Below are 19,202 nucleotides of genomic sequence, written 5' to 3' on the forward strand. Positions count from 1 at the left end.
TACCAGTAAGCCACATTCCCAGCACGTGAACATAGTTCTGAGGGATAGCTGCTTAAATATGGAGAATGTGGGTCTCCTAATGCTGAAACTCGTGAGCTCAGGGCCAATGTTTTACCCTCCAAGCTTTGGCCTTTGACAGGGCAGGGCAGTCGTGCAGGTCCTTTTACTTTGTATGTTTCCATTTTCCTTGCAGTCATAACACAATATTCAGATAAGCCGCTTTATTGGTCTCTGCGGCACTTTTCCTAGATGATAGTCTAAACAAGTCCCAAGTAGAACCCACGGTGCTGCTACTGCTGCTGTAGTTATCAAAAAACACTCTCCCACTTTGCTTCAGTGAGTAGCTGCTGAAGCCACCACTTTACGCCACAGCCACCAGCACCCGTGACCACTCGGCTGTGCCCCAAACCCTGAAGGGGTTCAAATCCCCTCCCCCACTCCTGACCCTGGAGGGGTCCAAAGCCCCCTCCCCCACTCCTGACCCTGGAGGGGTCCAAAGCCCCCTCCCCCACTCCTCTGACCCTGGAAGGGTCCAAAGCCCCCTCCCCCACTCCTCTGACCCTGGAGGGGTCCAAAGCCCCCTCCCCCACTCCTCTGACCCTGGAAGGGTCCCAAGCCGCCTCTCCTCCACCTCTGACCCTGGAGGGGTCCAAAGCCGCCTCTCCTCCACCTCTGACTCTGGAAGGATCCAAAGCCCCTTCCCCCTCCTCTGACTCTGGAAGGGTCCAAAGCCCCCCCCCCCTTTCCGACCCTGCAGGAGTTCAAGGCCCTCCTATACCCCGAGGCCCGGCCCGCGCTACGCCACTTGCGCACACCCCCAGTCCTGTCATACTTAAAACTACGCAGACTTCACGGCGCAGAGGACCAAGCGGACCGCTATTCAAATAAACCACATACAGCCCTGACGAGTTGGGGGCGAAGGGAAGGGCCCGGCCGAACCACTGTCAAACCGCAGCCAGCCAGCGATGGGAGGAACTATCGCCGGAGGCCGGCTCTCGCGGGAACTTCCAGAGTGGGACCGCTAGCCACGTGACCGCGAGGGCGGGGCTGACGCTCTTCGCCTCTCCGCGCCGAGCAGCCACGTAGGCTGCATTCGGTAGTCTTGATAGGAGGCGTGGCCTAGGCCCTTTGCGTGGTACGTGCCTTGCCCCGCCCCTTCCGGAGCCCGGATGAAGAGTAACGCCATTGCCGCCGGAGCCGCCGAGAACACTCGCGGACGCGTCTGGACAGTGGACCGGCCGCGCCATGAGACTCCTCCCACGCCTGCTTCTGCTGCTCTTGCTGGTGTTTCCCGCCACCGTGTTGCTCCCGAGCAGCCGGGCAGGTGAGGCGAGGGCCGTGGGCGGCGGGGCTGGGTCGGCGTGGAGACGCCGAAGAAGGCAAGTTTGAAGTTGGAGGCGGTAGCCGCGCGGCTTCCGTCCTCGCCATCTCGCCTCCAACGCCCCGCGCGAGCCGGCGAGCCTCCTGGCGCCCCGGGACCCCGGCCTGCAGCCGGCGGCGGCCGCCCGAGGGCGCGGGGCGGCGGGCACGCGTGCGCGCCGGGCCCCCGAGGCCGCCCGCGGCGCCGCTCCGCCCCCGGCGCCCGCGCTGACGTGTCTTTAGCGGCTCGCCGGACCCGCCAGCTCTTCATTCATTCGCGCTCGCGCCGGTGGTCGGCCGGCCTCGGCTCTCACCGCCTCGCGATTCTGGCCCACTGGCTCGCGTCTCCGCACCGGCTCCCCGTGGGAGGCTCGACTTCAGAACCTCCCGGGGCCCGCAGCCCCGGTTGGCAAGCTCTGCGCCCCTGCGCGCTGATTAGCCCGCCTTCGTCCCTTCCCTCTGCACGGTCATTTGCTTTTTGGTGGTGTTGGCTGGAAACGTTGTGTACGTGTGTGTGTGTGTGTGCGCGTGCGTGCGTGTGTGTGTAACGTTTCTGGGGCCTGATCTATGGCAAGTTTGTGTGTGCGTGCGTGTGTGTGTAACGTTACTGGGGCCTGATCTATGGCAAGTTTAACTGTGGGTGTGGGTGTGTGGTGTGTTACTGAGGCCCGAACTCGGCCTCAGCGCTGTCCCTTAGCTTTTTCCACTGAAGGCTAGCACTCTACTACTTGAGCCACCACAGCACCACTTCTGTCTTTCTGGTGGTTAATTGGAGATAAGAGTCGATTGGACTTTGGGTCTGGCAGTGGGGGATCTAAGCCTCATAAGTGGCTGCAATTACTGGCTTGAGCCACCGACGCCCTTCTAAAGTTTTACTTTTTGAAGTATAGCTTTATTCATTCCAGTGGTTAACCTGGGGCAAAAATAACTTAATATGGCAGAAAACAAAACCATGGAGATGGAACTGAATTGCCCCGGCATTGTTAATCAACTTCGATTTTCTACCTTATTAAGTGAAATAGTAAGTCGAAGTGATCACTACATGTCTTTCCATTCTCTTAAGTTTGAGCAGTCTGTGTGGCTGAGTGAGTGATAATGATTAGTGTCCTCCGGCTGCTCCGTAGCTGCAAGGCAGAGAAAAGTGAAGTGTCTGGTTTTTTGTTGAGTGGCTGGTATAACTTTGTTACCGTCTCAGAGATTTTGTGTTTAAAATGGCTTTTGAAAATAATTTGCAAGCTGTAAATATGCCACTTTAGTCCTTTTTTAGCCAATAAGGACTTAATGAGGTGAAGACTGAAAAGAATGGTACACACACACACACATGCACACACACTGCATTGCCTGGGCCTTGCACATGTGTCTCTTCCCACAGTTTTTCCTCTACTAAATTGCCACATCATCATTCTTTCTGAGAAGTGGTCAAAGACCTGTTAGAACTTTGAAATGAATATTTGAGGCTCTTGCCTGAAATAGTGTAGCTTATGTAAGTTACCAATTATAGTCAACTCTCATATCAGTGTTTCTTGTCTAATACTGAGAATGATATTTTCTTTTAGACCAAGCCTTTTGTTTTTGTTTTCATTGTAGGAATTTCTTGCCTTTGTAAGAAAATTCCTGTATGTGTGTGTGTGTGTGTGTGTGTGTGAGAGAGAGAGAGAGAGAGAGAGAGAGAGAGAGTGCTGGAGTTAGCACTCAGGGCCTCATGCTTGCTAAGTAGGTAATCTACCACTTGAGTCACCCTGCCAAGAAAGGGTCTGGACATTGATCCTCCTTTTTGTGCTTCCCTTTGTCACGATGACAGTCCTGTACCACTGCCCACCAGTTATGCTTCCCTGGTAGCCTGGGATGGCTTTGAATGAGAGATGCACACATCCATGTCCAGCCATTGGTTAAAATGGAGTCTCTTATTGTGTGCTGAGGATAGTCTTGAACCACAATCTCTAGATTGCCACCTCCCAACTAGTGAGGATTTTATGCTTGAGCCACCATGCCAGGCTTTTTGTTTTTTGAGACAAGTGTTCACAATTTGGCCCAGGCTGAGTTTAACATTATGTTCAGACTACCAAGTGCTGAGGTTATAGACAAGATTACAGGCATGCCACACACAGCTCAAATTTGTTTTTCTTAATTTGTATAACAAAATTGCTTGCAGTTCTTATTTTGGACTTAAAGCCAATTTCTGTAGTTCATTTTTTCAAGTCAAGTGCGTTGTCTAATTAAACAGCAGTTCCCATTAAAATTAATATATAGTAAAGACTGCTACATAAGATAGTCTATTTTTGGATTGGGATTAGTGGTAGAGTGCTTGCCTACCATGCATAAAGCCCTGGGTTCAATTCCTAAGTACTATATAAATAGAAAGCCAGAAGTGGAGCTTTGGCTCAAGTGGTAGAGTGCTAGCCTTGAGCAAAAGAAGCTCAGGGCCAGTGCCCAGGTCCTGAGTTCAAGCCCCAGGACTGGCAAAGAAAAAAAAAATAGTGTCTATTTTTATATGCATAGTTTAGCATCATTAAAGTGATTCAGGAGACTGAGTTATTTCAGGGGGAACATTTTCTTGCCTATCCCTGATTTTTAAAGAAACATTGGTATTCAGGTACAAGGTAACTGCTTATTTTATATTTTATTGTTAGGGTCATTAGTAGTGGCTCAAGATCTTACAGAAGATGAAGAAACAGTGGAAGATTCAATAATTGAAGTTGAAGATGATGAAGTTGAGGTAGAAGAAGATGAACCCACAGATTTGGTTAGTGTTATACACTGTTTAATGTAGATTTATACAGTGCATTAACAATTTACTCTTTATAGACAAGTTTAGTATTAAAATTATTTTATGGGGTTTTAAGAATTTATATTCAAAGTGGCTTGAAGTTGGGAGAATAGGGTCTAATTATTGAGGTGGAGCATGAATATATGTATTTTCTGGAGTAGGGAAGGAGACAGGAGACACTTAAAAGAATTATTCAGGATCATATAGATGTAAATGTAGATGGATAACAGTAGAGAAGGCTGACCCTGGACCATAAGATGTTGGAGTCCATGGAGCTTGGTTTTCCAGCTTGTCTTTTGTAACTTTGCTTTTTTTTGTATGTGTTTGTTTTCATGTACTAAGTATTCATTGAATCCTATTCAGTGTGCCTTGACTGTGTCAGGCACTGTTCTGAAAGCTGAAATGAGCAGGTAAGATACTTGCTCTTGGAATTTCCTTGTCTCAGAAACGGTATATGTGTGTTTTGGTGTTAAGAGATGAGGAGCACATGTCCTTTGAAGAGTATACAGGGATTAGAAAAGGTCGCCTAGAAGTTGTATACTCTGAAGTTTTTACCATGTAATTAACAGTGTGACAGAATCTTCTAGCTAATTTTTACTATTTCTGTGAGAGTACACTATGTGTGTGTGTGTGTGTGTATATATATGTGTGTGTGTTTTGTTTTATGCCAGACCTCTGGTTTGAACTCAGCCTGTACACTGTCTTGAACTTTTGTGTTTAAGGCTAGCGCTATACAACACTTGAACCACAACTCCAATCCTGAGCAGATAGGATTACAGCTTTGAGCTACCAGCACCCAGATTCATTTTTTTTCCTTTCAAACTGGTCCATTACTATAAGTGTTGGTTGTTCCTGGATGCTTGAAACCTTCAGTCTGAAACAGATCTGCTAGATTCTTAGTGGATTGGTATGCACACTCAGATGGACTGTTCTACAGTTTTTTTTTGTCAGTTGTGGGCATTGAACTCTGGGCCTGGGCACTGTCCCTGAGCTCTTCAGCTCAAGGCTATTGCTCTACCACTTGAGCCACAGCGCCACTTGCAGTTTTCTAGTGGTTTATTGGAGATAAGAGTCTCATGGACTCAAAGCTTTGAACCATAATCCTCAAATCTCTGCCTTCTGAGTAGCTAGGAATACAGGCGTGAGCCACCGGCACCTAGCTGTTCTGCAATTTTTTTTTTTTTTTTGTCGGCTGTGGGGCTTGAACTCTGGGCCTGGGTGCTGTCCCTCAGCTCTTCAGCTCAAGGCTAGCGCTCTACCACTTGAGCTACAGCGCCACTTCCGGTTTTCTGGTGGTTTATTGGAGATAGGAGTCTCACGGTCTCTCCTGCCCGGGCTGGCTTTGAACCGGGATCCTCAGATCTCAGCCTCCTGAGTAGCTAGGATTACAGGCGTGAGCCACCAGCGCCCGGCATGCAATTTTTTTTGTGTGTGTGTGTGTCTATGTGTCTATCATGGGGCCTGAACTCTGGGCCTGGGTGCTGTCCCTTATCTCTTCAACTCAAGGCTAGCACTCTACCACTTTAGCTGTAGTGCCACTTCTAGCGTCTTCTGCTTATGTGGTGCTGAGGAATCGAACCCAGGGTCTCATGTATGCAAGGCAAGCACTCTACCATTAAGCCACCTTCCCAGCCCCTGGTCTGCAATTTTTAACTGCCATATGATGAAATTCAGGAAGAGTTATGAAGAAGCATTATTTTGTTCTAAATTAGGTGAAGCTTTTTATTTAAAAATGTGTTTTACTTTCACAGTAATCCCTGTTCAATATTGTTTTTCTTAGGCAGAAGATAAAGAGGAAGAAGATGTGTCTGGTGAACCTGAAGCTTCACCAAGTGCAGATACAACTATTTTGTTTGTAAAAGGAGAAGGTAATGCAGAATTACTGATTTGAACTCATGTATAGGAAGGGATGTTTCAATCTTGAACTTGCTTTTTTTGGGGGGAAGCGTCAGTAATATCTAAAAATCTTATTCATCTTCCTCTTTTATGTTACATATATTACAATATTACACATACAAGGATATTGGAAATCTGATAAGTATGAATACTAGTATCTGTGGTGTTGCTGGCATTTAAACTAAAGAGAAAAACAAGTCATATGGTTTACTTAGGAATTGAATGTCCTTTTCAAAGATACTTTTTTCAGCACTGTAGGCATAGCTCAAGTGATGAAGTGCCCACCTAGCAAGCACAAGGTCCTGTGTTTAAACCCCAGTACTACCCAAAAAACAAAAGCTAAGTTACTGGGTTTTTTTTGTTTGTAATTGTTTTTGTTTTTGGTGTGAGTTTTGAGGCTTGAACTCAGGATCTGGGCACTGTCCTTGCGCATTCTATACTTAAGTAAGCCACTGCTCCACATCTGACTTTTTAGTGGTTAATGGGAGATAAGAGTCTCATTGATTTTCCTGCCCTGGCTGGTTTGGAACATTGAGCCTCAGGTGTCGACCTCTGGTGTAGCTAGGATTATAGGCTAAGCATCTGGTGCCTGGAGCCTTTAAGATACTTTGTTTAAATTTGTTTTACAAAGTGGCTCAGCAGAGGAATTTTGTACATGCATACATACATATATACATTTATCTATACATACATACAGATATTATATATGTATATACTTTTTCTTATTACTTTGAGCATTTTATTTACATATATTATTTGTATAAGGAAGGTTCCATTGTAACAGTTTTCACATATGCATAATGTATTAATCCCCTATCACTCTCTATCTACTCTTACTTTCCCAAAACAATTTTAGCATGTTTCACTATTTTCACACATACAAACAAATTACTCAGACCATATTCATCCGTATTCGCCTTCTTTGTTAGTCTTTTCCCCCCCACTGTTGCCTATTTCCCCAACAGAACTTGTTTTGCTTTCCTGTCATTCTTCCCCCTTATCAAGACATATACTTAAGTACTGTACATGCCTTCCTCACTCCTACTGGTACCATGTTACCCACTTGCACCCCTCAGTAGTGCCTGTACCTTGCTCAGAACAATCCACTACTGCCTTCTCCTTCCTCAGCTCCCAAACCTTTGATCAGCAGCTTTCATAGAGACAGAATCTTACTATATAGCCCAGGTTGGCTTCGTAGCTCAGACTGACCCCAAACTTGTGATCATCCTGCTTTAGCCTCTTAGGCTTTGAAATTACAGTTGTGTACCACCATGTCCAGCTAGAAATTCTGTTACATTCTTTAATGTTTGCATACTAGTGAAATATTAATTATTATTAAACTGTGGTTCACGACTAGGTCCGGTTGAATAATACTTTGCACCAGAAATGTTTCAGGGTTTTTGTTTTTGTAGTGGTAGTGGTCTGGGTCTTTTTGGCAGTTATTTTTTGTTTTGTTCTGTTTTAGGGTTTAATTTTTATTTTTTATTTATTTTATTTATTTTTTAATTTTTTGTGTGCCCGTACTAGGGCTTAAACTTAGGGCCTGGGTACTGTCCCTGAGCTGCTTTTGCTCAAGGCTAGCTCTCTACCACTTGAGCCACAGCGCCACTTCTGGCTTTCTCTGTTTATGTGGTATTGAGGAATCAAACCCAGGGTTTCATGCATGCTAGGCAAGCACTCTACCACTATGCCATATTCCCAGCCCTTAGTTTTTATTTTATTTTTTTAGTGTTTGTTTATAAATAATGGGGTATTTTGTGCATGGAATCCAGGTCCACACATGAAATTTCATGTGTACCTTATCTATATAATGTAAAGGTACTTTTTTTTTTTTTTGCCAGTCCTGGGCACTGTCCCTGAACTTCTTTTGCTCAAGGCTAGCACTCTACCACTTAAGTCACAGCACCACTTCCAGCTTTTTCTGTATATGTGGTACTGAGGAAACGAACCAAGGGCTTCATGCATGCTAGGCAAAAGTCTATAACACTCAACCACATTCCTAGCCCTGTAAAGGTACTTTTATGCAATATTTTCAGTGTGCCCATCACTTGAAACCAGGTGGAATTACCACTTAAAGCATCCTTGTCAGTGCTCAGAAAGCTTCAGGTTCTAGAGCATTTTAAGTCTTTAGATTAGGGATGTTCAACCTGTGAATCTAAAGCTGTTGCATTTACTGAGGGTTCTGTGATAGGGAATGTTCTCAAAACTTTGTATGTGTGGTTTAACCCTAACCGGGTGTCCCAACACTATCCAGTTTGCAAATAGATTGTGGAGATAGAATTCATACTCAGACTTACATGACACCTAGCCTGTACAATACTGGGTAAAACTGCTTAGTAGACTACAATACAAATTAGTTACAGAAAACTTGATAATAGAAGTTATTAATTTTCCTGGTGTTTTCAAAATGTTTTCTGTCTTATTATACATATTCCAACTTTATGCCTACAAAAAGTATAATTTGAATGACTTTTTTTCCATTATGTTCAATTTTCAGTTTGACTTAATTGCCTAATTGGGATAACCAATTTTCAGATGAAATGCAATGCTAGACTTTTTCTTTGTCATTCCCTCCATTTATTTGCACAGGTAACTTTGATAATTATGCTGACTAAAGTGCAGAAGTCTTTCTTGGACCACAAAATTTGCAAATAACTCAGCCTGAAATTGTCATTCTCAGTTCAGTTCCTTAGTGGGAATCCTACAGTACAGATGAAAGAGTTTAAGCTTTTATCATTGCTCCAATCCGTTACTAGTGTGTGACTAGAGCACTCCGTTAAAAACAATTCTGAAGTCATTTCCATGTGTGCAGAAAATTGTGCCAGAATCTGTTAATACTGTCTCTTTTGTTTTATTACTCTGAAAATGTGTACTGATTTCTTGTCTTTTGTGTTTTAGATTTTCCAGCAAATAACATTGTGAAGTTCCTGGTAGGCTTCACAAACAAGGGTACAGAAGATTTTATTGTTGAATCCTTAGATGCGTCGTTCCGTTATCCTCAGGACTACCAGTTTTACATCCAGAATTTCACAGCTCTTCCTCTGAACACTGTAGTGCAGCCCCAAAGACAGGCAACTTTTGAGTATTCCTTCATTCCTGCAGAGCCCATGGGTGGAAGGCCCTTTGGTCTGGTCATCAATTTGAACTACAAGGATTTGAATGTAAGGCCTTCTAAGCCTTTGCAGTTTGACTTTTGTTTATGTTAGAGATGGGTAGGATAGTTTACATTATTTTATGTATACTGTATTCAGGTGCCTGTTTTGTGGTTGAAACTATCAACAATACAACAATTTCTGAAGTCTAGAGGGGAACATGGTCATAAACAAAAAACAGGCACTAAAACGGATGTGATTTATATTAGAGCTCTGCAATTATATGCTGTTGTGTGGTGTGAAGGTGACTTGAGCTAGATCTTAAAAGGAAGTAAGCCATTAGTGGAGTCTACTTCTTAGGTGTAACTATGTGTCCTTGTTGCTTGTTGCTAAAGACATTTTTATGTGCTCATGGTAAAATACAAGATTTATAAGGATAGTTTTAGCAGCAGAGTGTATATCTTAGTCCTAATTTATGAGACTCAAATGTCCTAAATAACACCTCAGTGTCCTAGTAAAACCTATTTCCAGTGCCAACTAAATTAAATTTAATTTTACTTCAGTGAAACATGAGATAGATTTTTCTCAAGTTATATAACTTCTTTTTTTTGCTGGGGGGAGAGGTCCGTCTTGGGGCCTGAACTCTGGCCTGGGCACTGTCCCTCAGCTCTTCAGCTCAAGGCTAGCGCTCTACCACTTGAGCCACAGCGCCACTTCCAGCTTTTTTCTTTTTGCTTATGTGGTGCTGAGGAATCAAACCCAGGGCCTCATGCATGCAAGGCAAGCACTCTACCACTGAGCCACCTTCCCAGCCCCTCAAGTTACATAACTATTATTTTGAGAAAAGGATGAAAAGTCTACCTCTCTACTACTAAGTAACTTTGTTTTTATTTTATTTATTTTTATTTTTATTTATTTTTTGTCGGTCATGGGGCTTGAACTCTGGGCCTGGGTGCTGTCCCTGTGCTCTTCAGCTCAAGGTGAGCACTCTACTGCTTAAGCCACAGTGCCACTTTGGTTTTCTAGTGGTTTATTGGAGATAAGAGTGTCATGGATGTTCCTGCCCAGGCTGGCTTTGAACCGAGATCCTCAGATCTCGGCCTCCTGAGTAGCTAGGATTACAGGCGTGAGCCACCGGCGCCCGGCTTATTTATTTTTGTAGCCAGTACAGAAGCCTGAACTCAGGGTTCATGGTCTTGCTTCACTTTTTTCTGCTTAAAGTTGGTGTTCTACTACTTGTGCCACATTTCCACTCCCAGTTTTTTGCTGGTTAATTATAGATAAAAGTCACTTGGTTTTGTCTGCTTTGGCTGATTTCAAACTTAGATCTTCTGATCTTAGCCTCCTGATAGCTAGGATTATAGTTCTGAGCCACCAGCACCTGGGATTATCATTGAAAGACCTTGAAATACAATTTACGTAATTACTATTTAGCAGTTTGTGACAGTGTTGTAAAAGTAATACCTTCATGTGAAGCACCAAATATTAAGAGGCATACTCTTTGAATATGTTCTAGTGATTCTGATGTCTTTGCCACCTGTTAAAAATTGTTTCAAGACTAGCAAAAAAAATAGTTTGATACTGAAAACCACCAGCCCATTTATTATGAAGAAATTACTACCAGCCCATTTCTAGTTTAGAATATGCATTTAATTTGGTTTAGGTCTGTGTTGTGTCTTGACACTATCTGCTGTTACAACTATTGTACATTTTCATGTGTCCTTCCTTGTTTTTTTTTTTTAAAGATTGTAAACAGAAGCTAGAACTGCTAATGTGGAATGCTCTGTGAGCTTTCTTTCTGCATATTTTGTATAATTTTTACTGCATTTTCTTGGTTCTTCGCACCACCATCTTTCCATTCTCTGCTGTAAATGGAGAGCAACTTTGGCAAAGTTGGAGACATTTTTAATCCTGTTAGAGAAATTAATTTCATAATTTTGAACACAGTTAGGTATTTGCTGAGTTTTAAAATATAAGTGATGAGAAAGTTATATTGTCAGAGTAACTTAAGAAATCTTGCAGGCTTTTATTTTTTCAATAAATGGCATGTTTTTGAAATTTATAATTATTTTTTAATCAGGGCAATGTGTTCCAAGATGCTGTCTTCAATCAAACAGTTACAGTTATTGAAAGAGAGGATGGGTTGGATGGAGAAACGTAAGTGAAAGTTATAGTCTGTAGGCCTTGATATCTCATAAGATGGGAATGGAAGTATGTTTTTAGGTGAACAAAATGGAATTGACTGTACAGATGTGATGTGGTGAAATCATTAGCACAGAGGTCCATACTTAGGTGATTCTTATACTTTAATGCTTTACTAAGCAGGAAAGATAGTTGAAACTGACAAAAATGTCTTGTAAAAGTAATATTTTGGTTTCCATCCTTTTCTAAATTCTTTTCCACTCCATGGAAAGTTAAATTCCTCTAAATATTAATTTCTAGTGATTGAAAGAACTCATCTTGAAAGCGAGTTCTTTTTTAGTTAGAAAAAGATCTTACTGTAACTTATATTTAAATCTTTTGACAGTTGCACTTAAATACCTAAAGGAAACGTATAGAACCTGTTGCCTAGATCTAAGTTGAGTTAAAAGTATTTTATTCCTTTTCCCTACAAATGACCTGTTTATATTATCTCTTTACTCAGAATCTTTATGTATATGTTCCTTGCTGGTCTTGGACTTCTGCTTGTTGTTGGCCTTCATCAACTCCTAGAATCTAGAAAGGTAATTATGAGTGAATGAACAACTTTTTTTCAGTCCTGGGGCTTGAACTCACATCCTGGGCACTTTCTTTGAACTTCAGTTGCATTCTACCACTGAAGCCACAGTGCCATTTCTGGCTTGTTCTGTTTATGTGGTACTGAGGAATTGAACCCAGGGCTTCATGCATGCTAGGCAAGCACTCTACTAATAAGCCATATTACCAGCCCCAACTTTTTTTTTTAAGCAAGGATTTCTTTTAGTATAGCATGGTTAAAAGTAGGGAGAAATAGAAAAATTTTCTGCTTAGGCAGTGGAAGTTAAAGACTGAATGACGTTCTTACTGTACTGAATACAACATAGTTCTTAATGGCTATTCTTACAGTTTTACGTTGTCTTTTCAAAATAGCCAACAAACAGCTGAGTGCTGATGGCTGTACTAGCTACTAAAGGCTTGGAGGATTGAGGTTTGAAGCTAGCCTGAGTAGAAAAGTCCACGAGATCTCCAATTAACCAGCAAAATGTTGGACTAGAGGCAGGGATCAAGAGGTAGAATACAGTCATGAGTAAGAAAGCTGAGTGAGAGCAGAAGACCCAACTGTAAGTCCCCACCATCAAAAACTGCACATTGGATATGTAACTTGAATTAGTATTTCCAGTTAGTGTCCTGTGAGTTATATTTACCATTTATTGTAACTCTCAATTTTATTAGTTTTTATTCTTCAGACTTAGAAAAATGTCATTGTTCTGTTTATTGTACTTTTTTTTAAAACCAGTCCTGGGGCTTGAACTCAAGGTCTAGGCACTTACCCTAAGCCTCTTTGTGCTCAAGGTTTGCCCTCTACCACTTGAGCCACATCACCACTTCTGGCTTGTTGTAAGTAATTTATTGGAGATGAGTCTCAATGGCTTTTTTTCTGCCTAGGCTAGCTTCAAACCATGATGCTCAGATCTCGGTCTCTTGAGTAGCTAGGATTACAAGCATGAGCCACTGGTGACAGGCTGTTTATATTTATTACATTTTCATGGTATGCTACTTTAATCATTATGTGTGTGTGCATGCTGATACTGGACCTTGAATTCGGATCCTGGGTGCTATTCCTCAGTTTTTGTGCTCAAGGCTAGTGCTCTACCTTTTGAGCTACAGTTCTACTCCAACCTTCTGGTGGTTAATTGGAAGTAAGAGTCTTAAAGACTTCCCTGCACAGGCTGACTTTGAACCACAATCCTTAGATGTCAGCTTCCTGAGTAGGTAGGATTAAATGTGTAAGGCCACCAACATCTGGCTTTACACAAGATTTTATAAGCTGTAGAAAACTTAATTACAAGAATAATTTCTTTTTGGGGGGGGGGGTACTGAGTTTGAACTCGGCACCTCGAGCTTACTTGGCTTGTTTGCTAGGTTGGCATTTTGCTGGTTATTTTGGTGTTGGACCCTTGTGAACTTTTCTGTCTGGGCTGGCCCGAAACTATGATGTTTCCTCCTGAGTAGCTAGAATTATAGGCATGAGCCACCAGCTCTGGGACAATGTTTTAAAACTAGAACATAGACTGGGAAGGTGGCTCAGTGGTAGAGTGCTTGCCTTCCATGCATGAGGCCCTGGGTTCGATTCCTTAGTATCACATAAGCCGAAAAAGCCAGAAGTGGTGCTATGGCTCAAGTTATAGTAGAGCACTAGCCTTGAGCTGAAGAGCTGAGGGATAGTGCTCAGGCCCAGAGTTCAGGCCCCACCACAGACCAAAAAAAAAAAAAGCTAGAACATAAAATCAAAGCAATAATGTAATCTGTGTGTTTAGATACTTAACATACTTTTCTTCATCTATGTTTAAAAAGTAGAATAAACAATACTGTGCTATTCCTTTAAAATACATCTTTATGTTCTCTCAGCGCAAGAGACCCATACAGAAAGTAGAAATGGGTACATCAAGTCAAAATGATGTTGACATGAGTTGGATTCCTCAGGAAACTTTGAATCAAATCAGTAAGTAGTCTTACAGAGTTGGTAAGACAATGTGCTTCAGTGCTATTTGAATTTATCTTTTCTATTACCTTTGTAAAATCTAACATGGCTCCTGAAAACTATAAAGACATTTATTTTTCATGCTTTAACTTAGAAATGCTTTTAAACATACAGTTATCTCCAAATATCTGAGTTCTCCGTTTCTAATCTGTTTCCTGTGTCTTTCTTTCCTGTGGCTTCAGTGCAGAGTAGAAGAGGTGAGGCAATTTTCTTATGGTATTTGCTATAGTTTTGGGGACTCTTGTATAGCACAATAATATTGTACAGCAAGTTGAATGTGTAATGGAACAGTTTACAGGTACTGTATTTCACTAAAAAAAACACTAATTACTGCTTTTTGAAGCATATATCAAAAATATTGCCTGATAGTTTACCTGAAATATATTTCCAACTTTCCCGTAAGTTTTTTAAATGTTAATTTTTATGGAGTATAAGAGTTTTGTTCTCCATTTGTTAAAGGTCTTTAAAAGTTTTATTTTAAAAGCAATAACTTAACAGAACATTAAATTGTACAGATGTGAAAACTAGTCACTTCCTGGCTTCACTAATCCCCTTTCTCATGTCTGATTGGTACTATGTATTAGAAATATGTCCTATGCATTTTTGTGAGTGTTAAACTCACAGGGCATGATACTGTCACACAGTTCCAGTGGAAACTTTCACTTTACAGGCATTGGACATCCATGTGCTAGTTGCATATATGTTTATCTCACTTGATTAAAAAAAAGTATTCCTTTATATAAATACATAAACGTTATAATAGATTAAGCCTATTTTATATGAAAAGTGTTTTAAGTTATTGACAATTTTTCCCTCTGTGATAATGCTGCAGTATCCTCACATATAAATTTCGATGTTAAATTAAAATGTATTAAATTTTGTTAAATTTGTAATTAAAATATTAAACACTGAATATTCTCACAGTAGATTTGTAAGGTAACACTGTGTGCTGATACCAGGGCTGTGAACTAAGAGCCCTTTGTTCTTACTTGGCTTTTTTGCTCACAGCCAGCACTCTACCACACCTTTCTACATCTCCTGTCCAGCATTTTACTGCTTAATTGGAAATAGAATCTCTCACATTTTCCTGTGCATGCTGATTTCATAACTTGATTCCGCAGATCTTAGACCTCCTGAGTTGCTTGAATTACAGATTTGAGCTACTGGCATCCAGCTTTTAAGGACTAATTACCATTAATATTTTAGTCAGCACATAAACAGACTTAAGAGATGTTTTGCTTTTTCAATTTTTTGCCAGTACCAGGGTTTGAGATGGGGGTCTCATGCTTATTTAGCTGGTGCTCTACCCACTTGAGCTATGTATCTAGCCCAACTTTTTGTTGGTTATTTGGGACTTTTCTCTAAGTTGGCTTTCAAGTTCTAACTCTTGCCACCTGAGTAGCTAGAATTATAGATGTGAGCCATCAATACTCAGCTTTTAAAAATATTTTTAATAAGTATTTACTGTAAAATATTAAAAACAGGAATGATAATCTAGTAATTTTTTGGGGGAAAGATGTTAAGCATGTTTTGTTTTCATTTAATAAAGAATATAAATCTCATATTAACTAGAAGAATTGTTTAGTGGATAGAGACAGAATCTCTTTTATGTTGCCCAATCTGGCCTTGAAACCGAGTTCATCTGGTGATACAGGCATACATTCCCACACCTTTTATTTTTCCTTTGGAAAATTAGCTTATGTCACAGTCCTGATACATAAAATGTTCTTTGAAAGTAAGAAAGGGGTACTTTTCTTTTCACTTCCTTTCATTATTTTTTCACATCCTTTTTACTTTTTTTTTTTGTGTGTGTGCCAGGGTTTGAGCTCAGGACCTGAGTGCTATCATTGAGCATTTTTGGCTCAAGGCTCGTACTCTACTATTTAAGCCACAGTTCTACTTCAGGCTTCTTGGTAGTTTATTGGAGATGAGTCTCATGGACTTTGCTGCCTATGCTGGCTTTGAATTGCAATCCTTAGATCATCCTCCTGAGTAGGCAGGATTACAGGTGTGAGCCACTGGTGCCCAGCAGCCTTTCTTTCACTTTTTAAGGAAGACTATTCTTCTATGGAATGGAAATAGAAGAAGCACAACGCATTTATTTTCTGTAAACCTTATGAAGAGTCTCCTGTGGGAAATAAATGAAGAGATGTTAAAAAAAAAATACTGAGATGCTAATTTTTTTAATTTTATTTTTTGCCAGTCCTGGCTTGAGCTCATTGCCTGGGCACTGTCCCTGAGCTTCTTATGCTCAAGGCTCGTACTCTACCCTTGAGCCACAGCGCCACTTCGAGCTTTTTCTGTGTATGTGGTACTGAGGAATTGAACCCAGGGCTTCATGCATGTGAGGCAAGCAAGCACTCTACCACTAAGCCACATTCCCAGCCCAAGAACTGCTAATTTTCTTTTTGTTCTACTTGCTAGTCCAGGTAAATTTATTAAATTGCCAAAGTTGTACAAACTGAATAACTGCATTAAAATTTTTAAAGGATTAATTTATGCATGTATAAACAGGTTGAATTACAGAATTCATGATTTTGCATGGTGTTTGCAGCAGCACAGTAACCACACTCTTTTAATTGGAGTTGCCCTTAGATGTATTCGTGCATGTATATGTACTTTTTTAACATGGTGATAAAGTTGAAAGAAAACACTTATAAATTTTTCTTGTTATTCTTGTTGTTAGAATAATCAGGCAAGCTTAAAGCATTTGTTTTCTTCCAGATAAAGCTTCACCAAGAAGGCTGCCTAGGAAGCGGGCACAGAAGAGATCGGTGGGATCTGATGAGTAAATGTTCCTTTGTGCAACAATTCAGTCTGTACTTACCCTGCCCTAATGTTTCTCGCCCGATGAGAACTAGTGCAGAGAAGTCATACCACCATAGAAGGCAACTACTACTTATGTGTGGACTGAGCAATCAGAGTCTGTGGCAATAATATTGCTGAAAATGCACTGCATTCATTTTTCTAAAAGTAACAAATTTGGTTTTTTTTTAAACCATTAAAATCTATGTGTGTGCGTGTGTATGTGAGCAGTTGGTGTTACCATAATCATTGTTGAACTACCTGAAATCTGCCTTTAGAATACTAAATATAATGTTCTTGTCTCTTTTTAACATTTTCTCATTTTTGTCCCCAAACTCTGGATATTTGCTCTTATTATGAAGTCTCACCTTGAACTATTTTGAGGAAATACTTTGTTTCTTCCTTGGAACCATCTAGATTGAGGCTCAAATTAGCAGTTCGTTGTTGCTCTGCTATAAGAAGTATTCTAAAGGCATGAACAGGAGTAGCTGCTTCATTAGCAATAGAATTGTTTTGGTATTCTGCTGCTGTTTGCAATAATGCACACCTCGAGAAAACTTACCAAACTTTAGGAATTTGGGAATTCTAGCAACAAAATTGTGAAATATGAAAATTTTGCTGACTTTGGAATACAAAGTTTAACCCTGCCTCTTTTTTAAAAAAACAAAACAAAACAAAAAGTAGTACATTTGTGCAAACTGAGTTGTTGTGTCCTCCATTGTTTTTTATTTCTGACCCGGGACAAGCTCTGGAATGATGAGACCTATTCTAATGGTCTGTTTTGTTTTTTAAAGGGAGAAGGTTTTTCTCCTTGAAAGTGTTCCATTTGAAAAGTTGTCTTGCTTTGCCAACTAAGCAGAGCAAATGATAGGGCAGAGATGCATTTCAACTAGTCCTTGCCCACAAAAACATGAATTGAAAAGTTTTAAACTAGTTGTTTCTGATCTGATTTTTGGGGGGAGTGGAAGGGATGTTGGTTATTGACATATCTAGTTTTGGTTATTGTGGGAAAATTCAAGCACTTAAGACGTTGGAATCAAATTAAATTGGACTTTATAAAATCTTAGAGTTATTCTTTACCTTGGTGTAGTAAATTTAAGTTTGGCATTACTGTCAAACTAGATAAAAGGTAAATTTTAGTATGAGTAAATAAGAGGATTTCCCCTCTGTCTTTAAGCCATACTTATATATGAAATTTTAAAGGCTCTTCAATTCTTGACCTCTCCTTAATCTCATCTTCTTTGGTACAATCCCCTCCACACACACTCATGCCCACACATCCAGAGGAGGAAAACAGTGGCAAAACAAGATACACAAACACAAAACCTTTTTTAAGCTGTTGATGTGTTTATTTAAACATCTGAGCCAAAACCAATGACAATGAGTTTCTGTATAATTGTTAATTACTTTGCAAGAGGGGCCAAGGATATATGTATATATATATATGAACTGCTGGACTATGAACTTTCTATTCCAATAATATAAAGTAAGTTTTAATTGGGCTGTGTGTTTATTTTGAAAAAGTTCTGTGGGGTCTAAGTAACTGCATGTTTTCTGGCTTAATGTAATATAAGAGACCCTTCTTATTTTTCAGGAAATATTTTCCAAAGCATTTTAGTGAATATCTGTTTTTGAAACTACTAGAGCATAATGCAGGAAGGTGTAATTACGAGATGTTAAATGGCCTGTGGAGTCTTCTTGAATACCTGGTCATGCACAGGCAATCGCAAGGCCGAACTTGGCTCCAGCTGCCCTTCTCACCCTCAAGTCACTTGCCTTACACATAGCAGTTCTTCCATCTCTGACATTTAAACTAGTATAGAGTGGGAACGGTTGAAACTTAAATCTTCAACTGCCAGGAGTGTACTATATAGCATCAGTCAGAATTTAGCAGCAATCTAACTCCATAATAAATGGAATTCAATTCCACACATGGTTTGTTCAAGCACACTTAATAAGTAGTCTATTTTTAAATGTCTTTTTAACGTGTAAATGTTTGGATGAAGTTTTTCTTAGTTTGAATATATTCATTTGCTACATCAACCATGATTTCAGAATTCTCCTTTTGAACAACTTGGTTTCAGAATCTGTAAAATGGACTTAATCTTGTGTAACTGACCTGTTATCGAGATCTGTGAGCATATGTGTTCATAAAGAATGGATCTTGCTTTGATTGTATATCTTCATTCTGTACATGTTCTTTCCTCCTGCCTCTAAAACATGTGGGGGTGGGAGGAGATGCGCAGCTGCCCTGTGCTTCCTAGAGGAGAGGCCTAAGGGAAGGAACAGAAGGAAAAAAAAATTAATAAGGTTTTTCTTAATTTTCTTAAGCAGCTTCAGAAAATTTGATGGAAAAGGTATATTTAGATCTTAAGATATAAGAGCATCTGCCTTAAATATGTAGTGCATCATGCACTACTGGAACCTTTATATATAAAGTCTTGTTATTTTGGAGGTACTGTAGGTCGATGTGATCATATGTAGGGCCTGTATTGAGCACTCACCTTCTGTTGTACAGTAGTATCCATGCCCTTGATAGAAAGGAGAATTTGTTTGTTTAGTG

The 19,202-nt window shown here is 40.6% G+C and overlaps 1 protein-coding gene across 1 annotated transcript; it reads left to right on the forward strand.

Annotated features, from left to right (window-relative positions):
• Positions 1-1,146: 1,146 nt before the first annotated feature.
• On the forward strand, positions 1,147-18,817 carry Ssr1 (signal sequence receptor subunit 1). The gene is made up of 8 exons (XM_042687139.1): positions 1,147-1,324; positions 3,990-4,102; positions 5,907-5,994; positions 8,921-9,183; positions 11,195-11,271; positions 11,759-11,837; positions 13,702-13,795; positions 16,559-18,817. Exons 1-8 carry the CDS (start codon positions 1,246-1,248, stop codon positions 16,624-16,626), a joined length of 861 nt encoding a protein of 286 aa, XP_042543073.1. The 5' UTR covers positions 1,147-1,245; the 3' UTR covers positions 16,627-18,817.
• Positions 18,818-19,202: the final 385 nt, after the last annotated feature.

The sequence above is a fragment of the Dipodomys spectabilis genome, unplaced genomic scaffold (assembly GCF_019054845.1).
Source record: "Dipodomys spectabilis isolate Male_0828 unplaced genomic scaffold, ASM1905484v1 ptg000104l, whole genome shotgun sequence".
Taxonomy (NCBI): domain Eukaryota; kingdom Metazoa; phylum Chordata; class Mammalia; order Rodentia; family Heteromyidae; genus Dipodomys; species Dipodomys spectabilis.

Coding starts and splice junctions, on each gene's coding strand:
- Ssr1 (XM_042687139.1), top strand. CDS start 1,246: ATGAGACTCCTCCCACGCCTGCTTCTGCTGCTCTTGCTGGTGTTTCCC. Junction 5,995..8,920: donor TTTGTTTGTAAAAGGAGAAG/GTAATGCAGAAT, acceptor TTTGTGTTTTAG/ATTTTCCAGCAAATAACATT. Junction 9,184..11,194: donor TGAACTACAAGGATTTGAAT/GTAAGGCCTTCT, acceptor TTTTTTAATCAG/GGCAATGTGTTCCAAGATGC.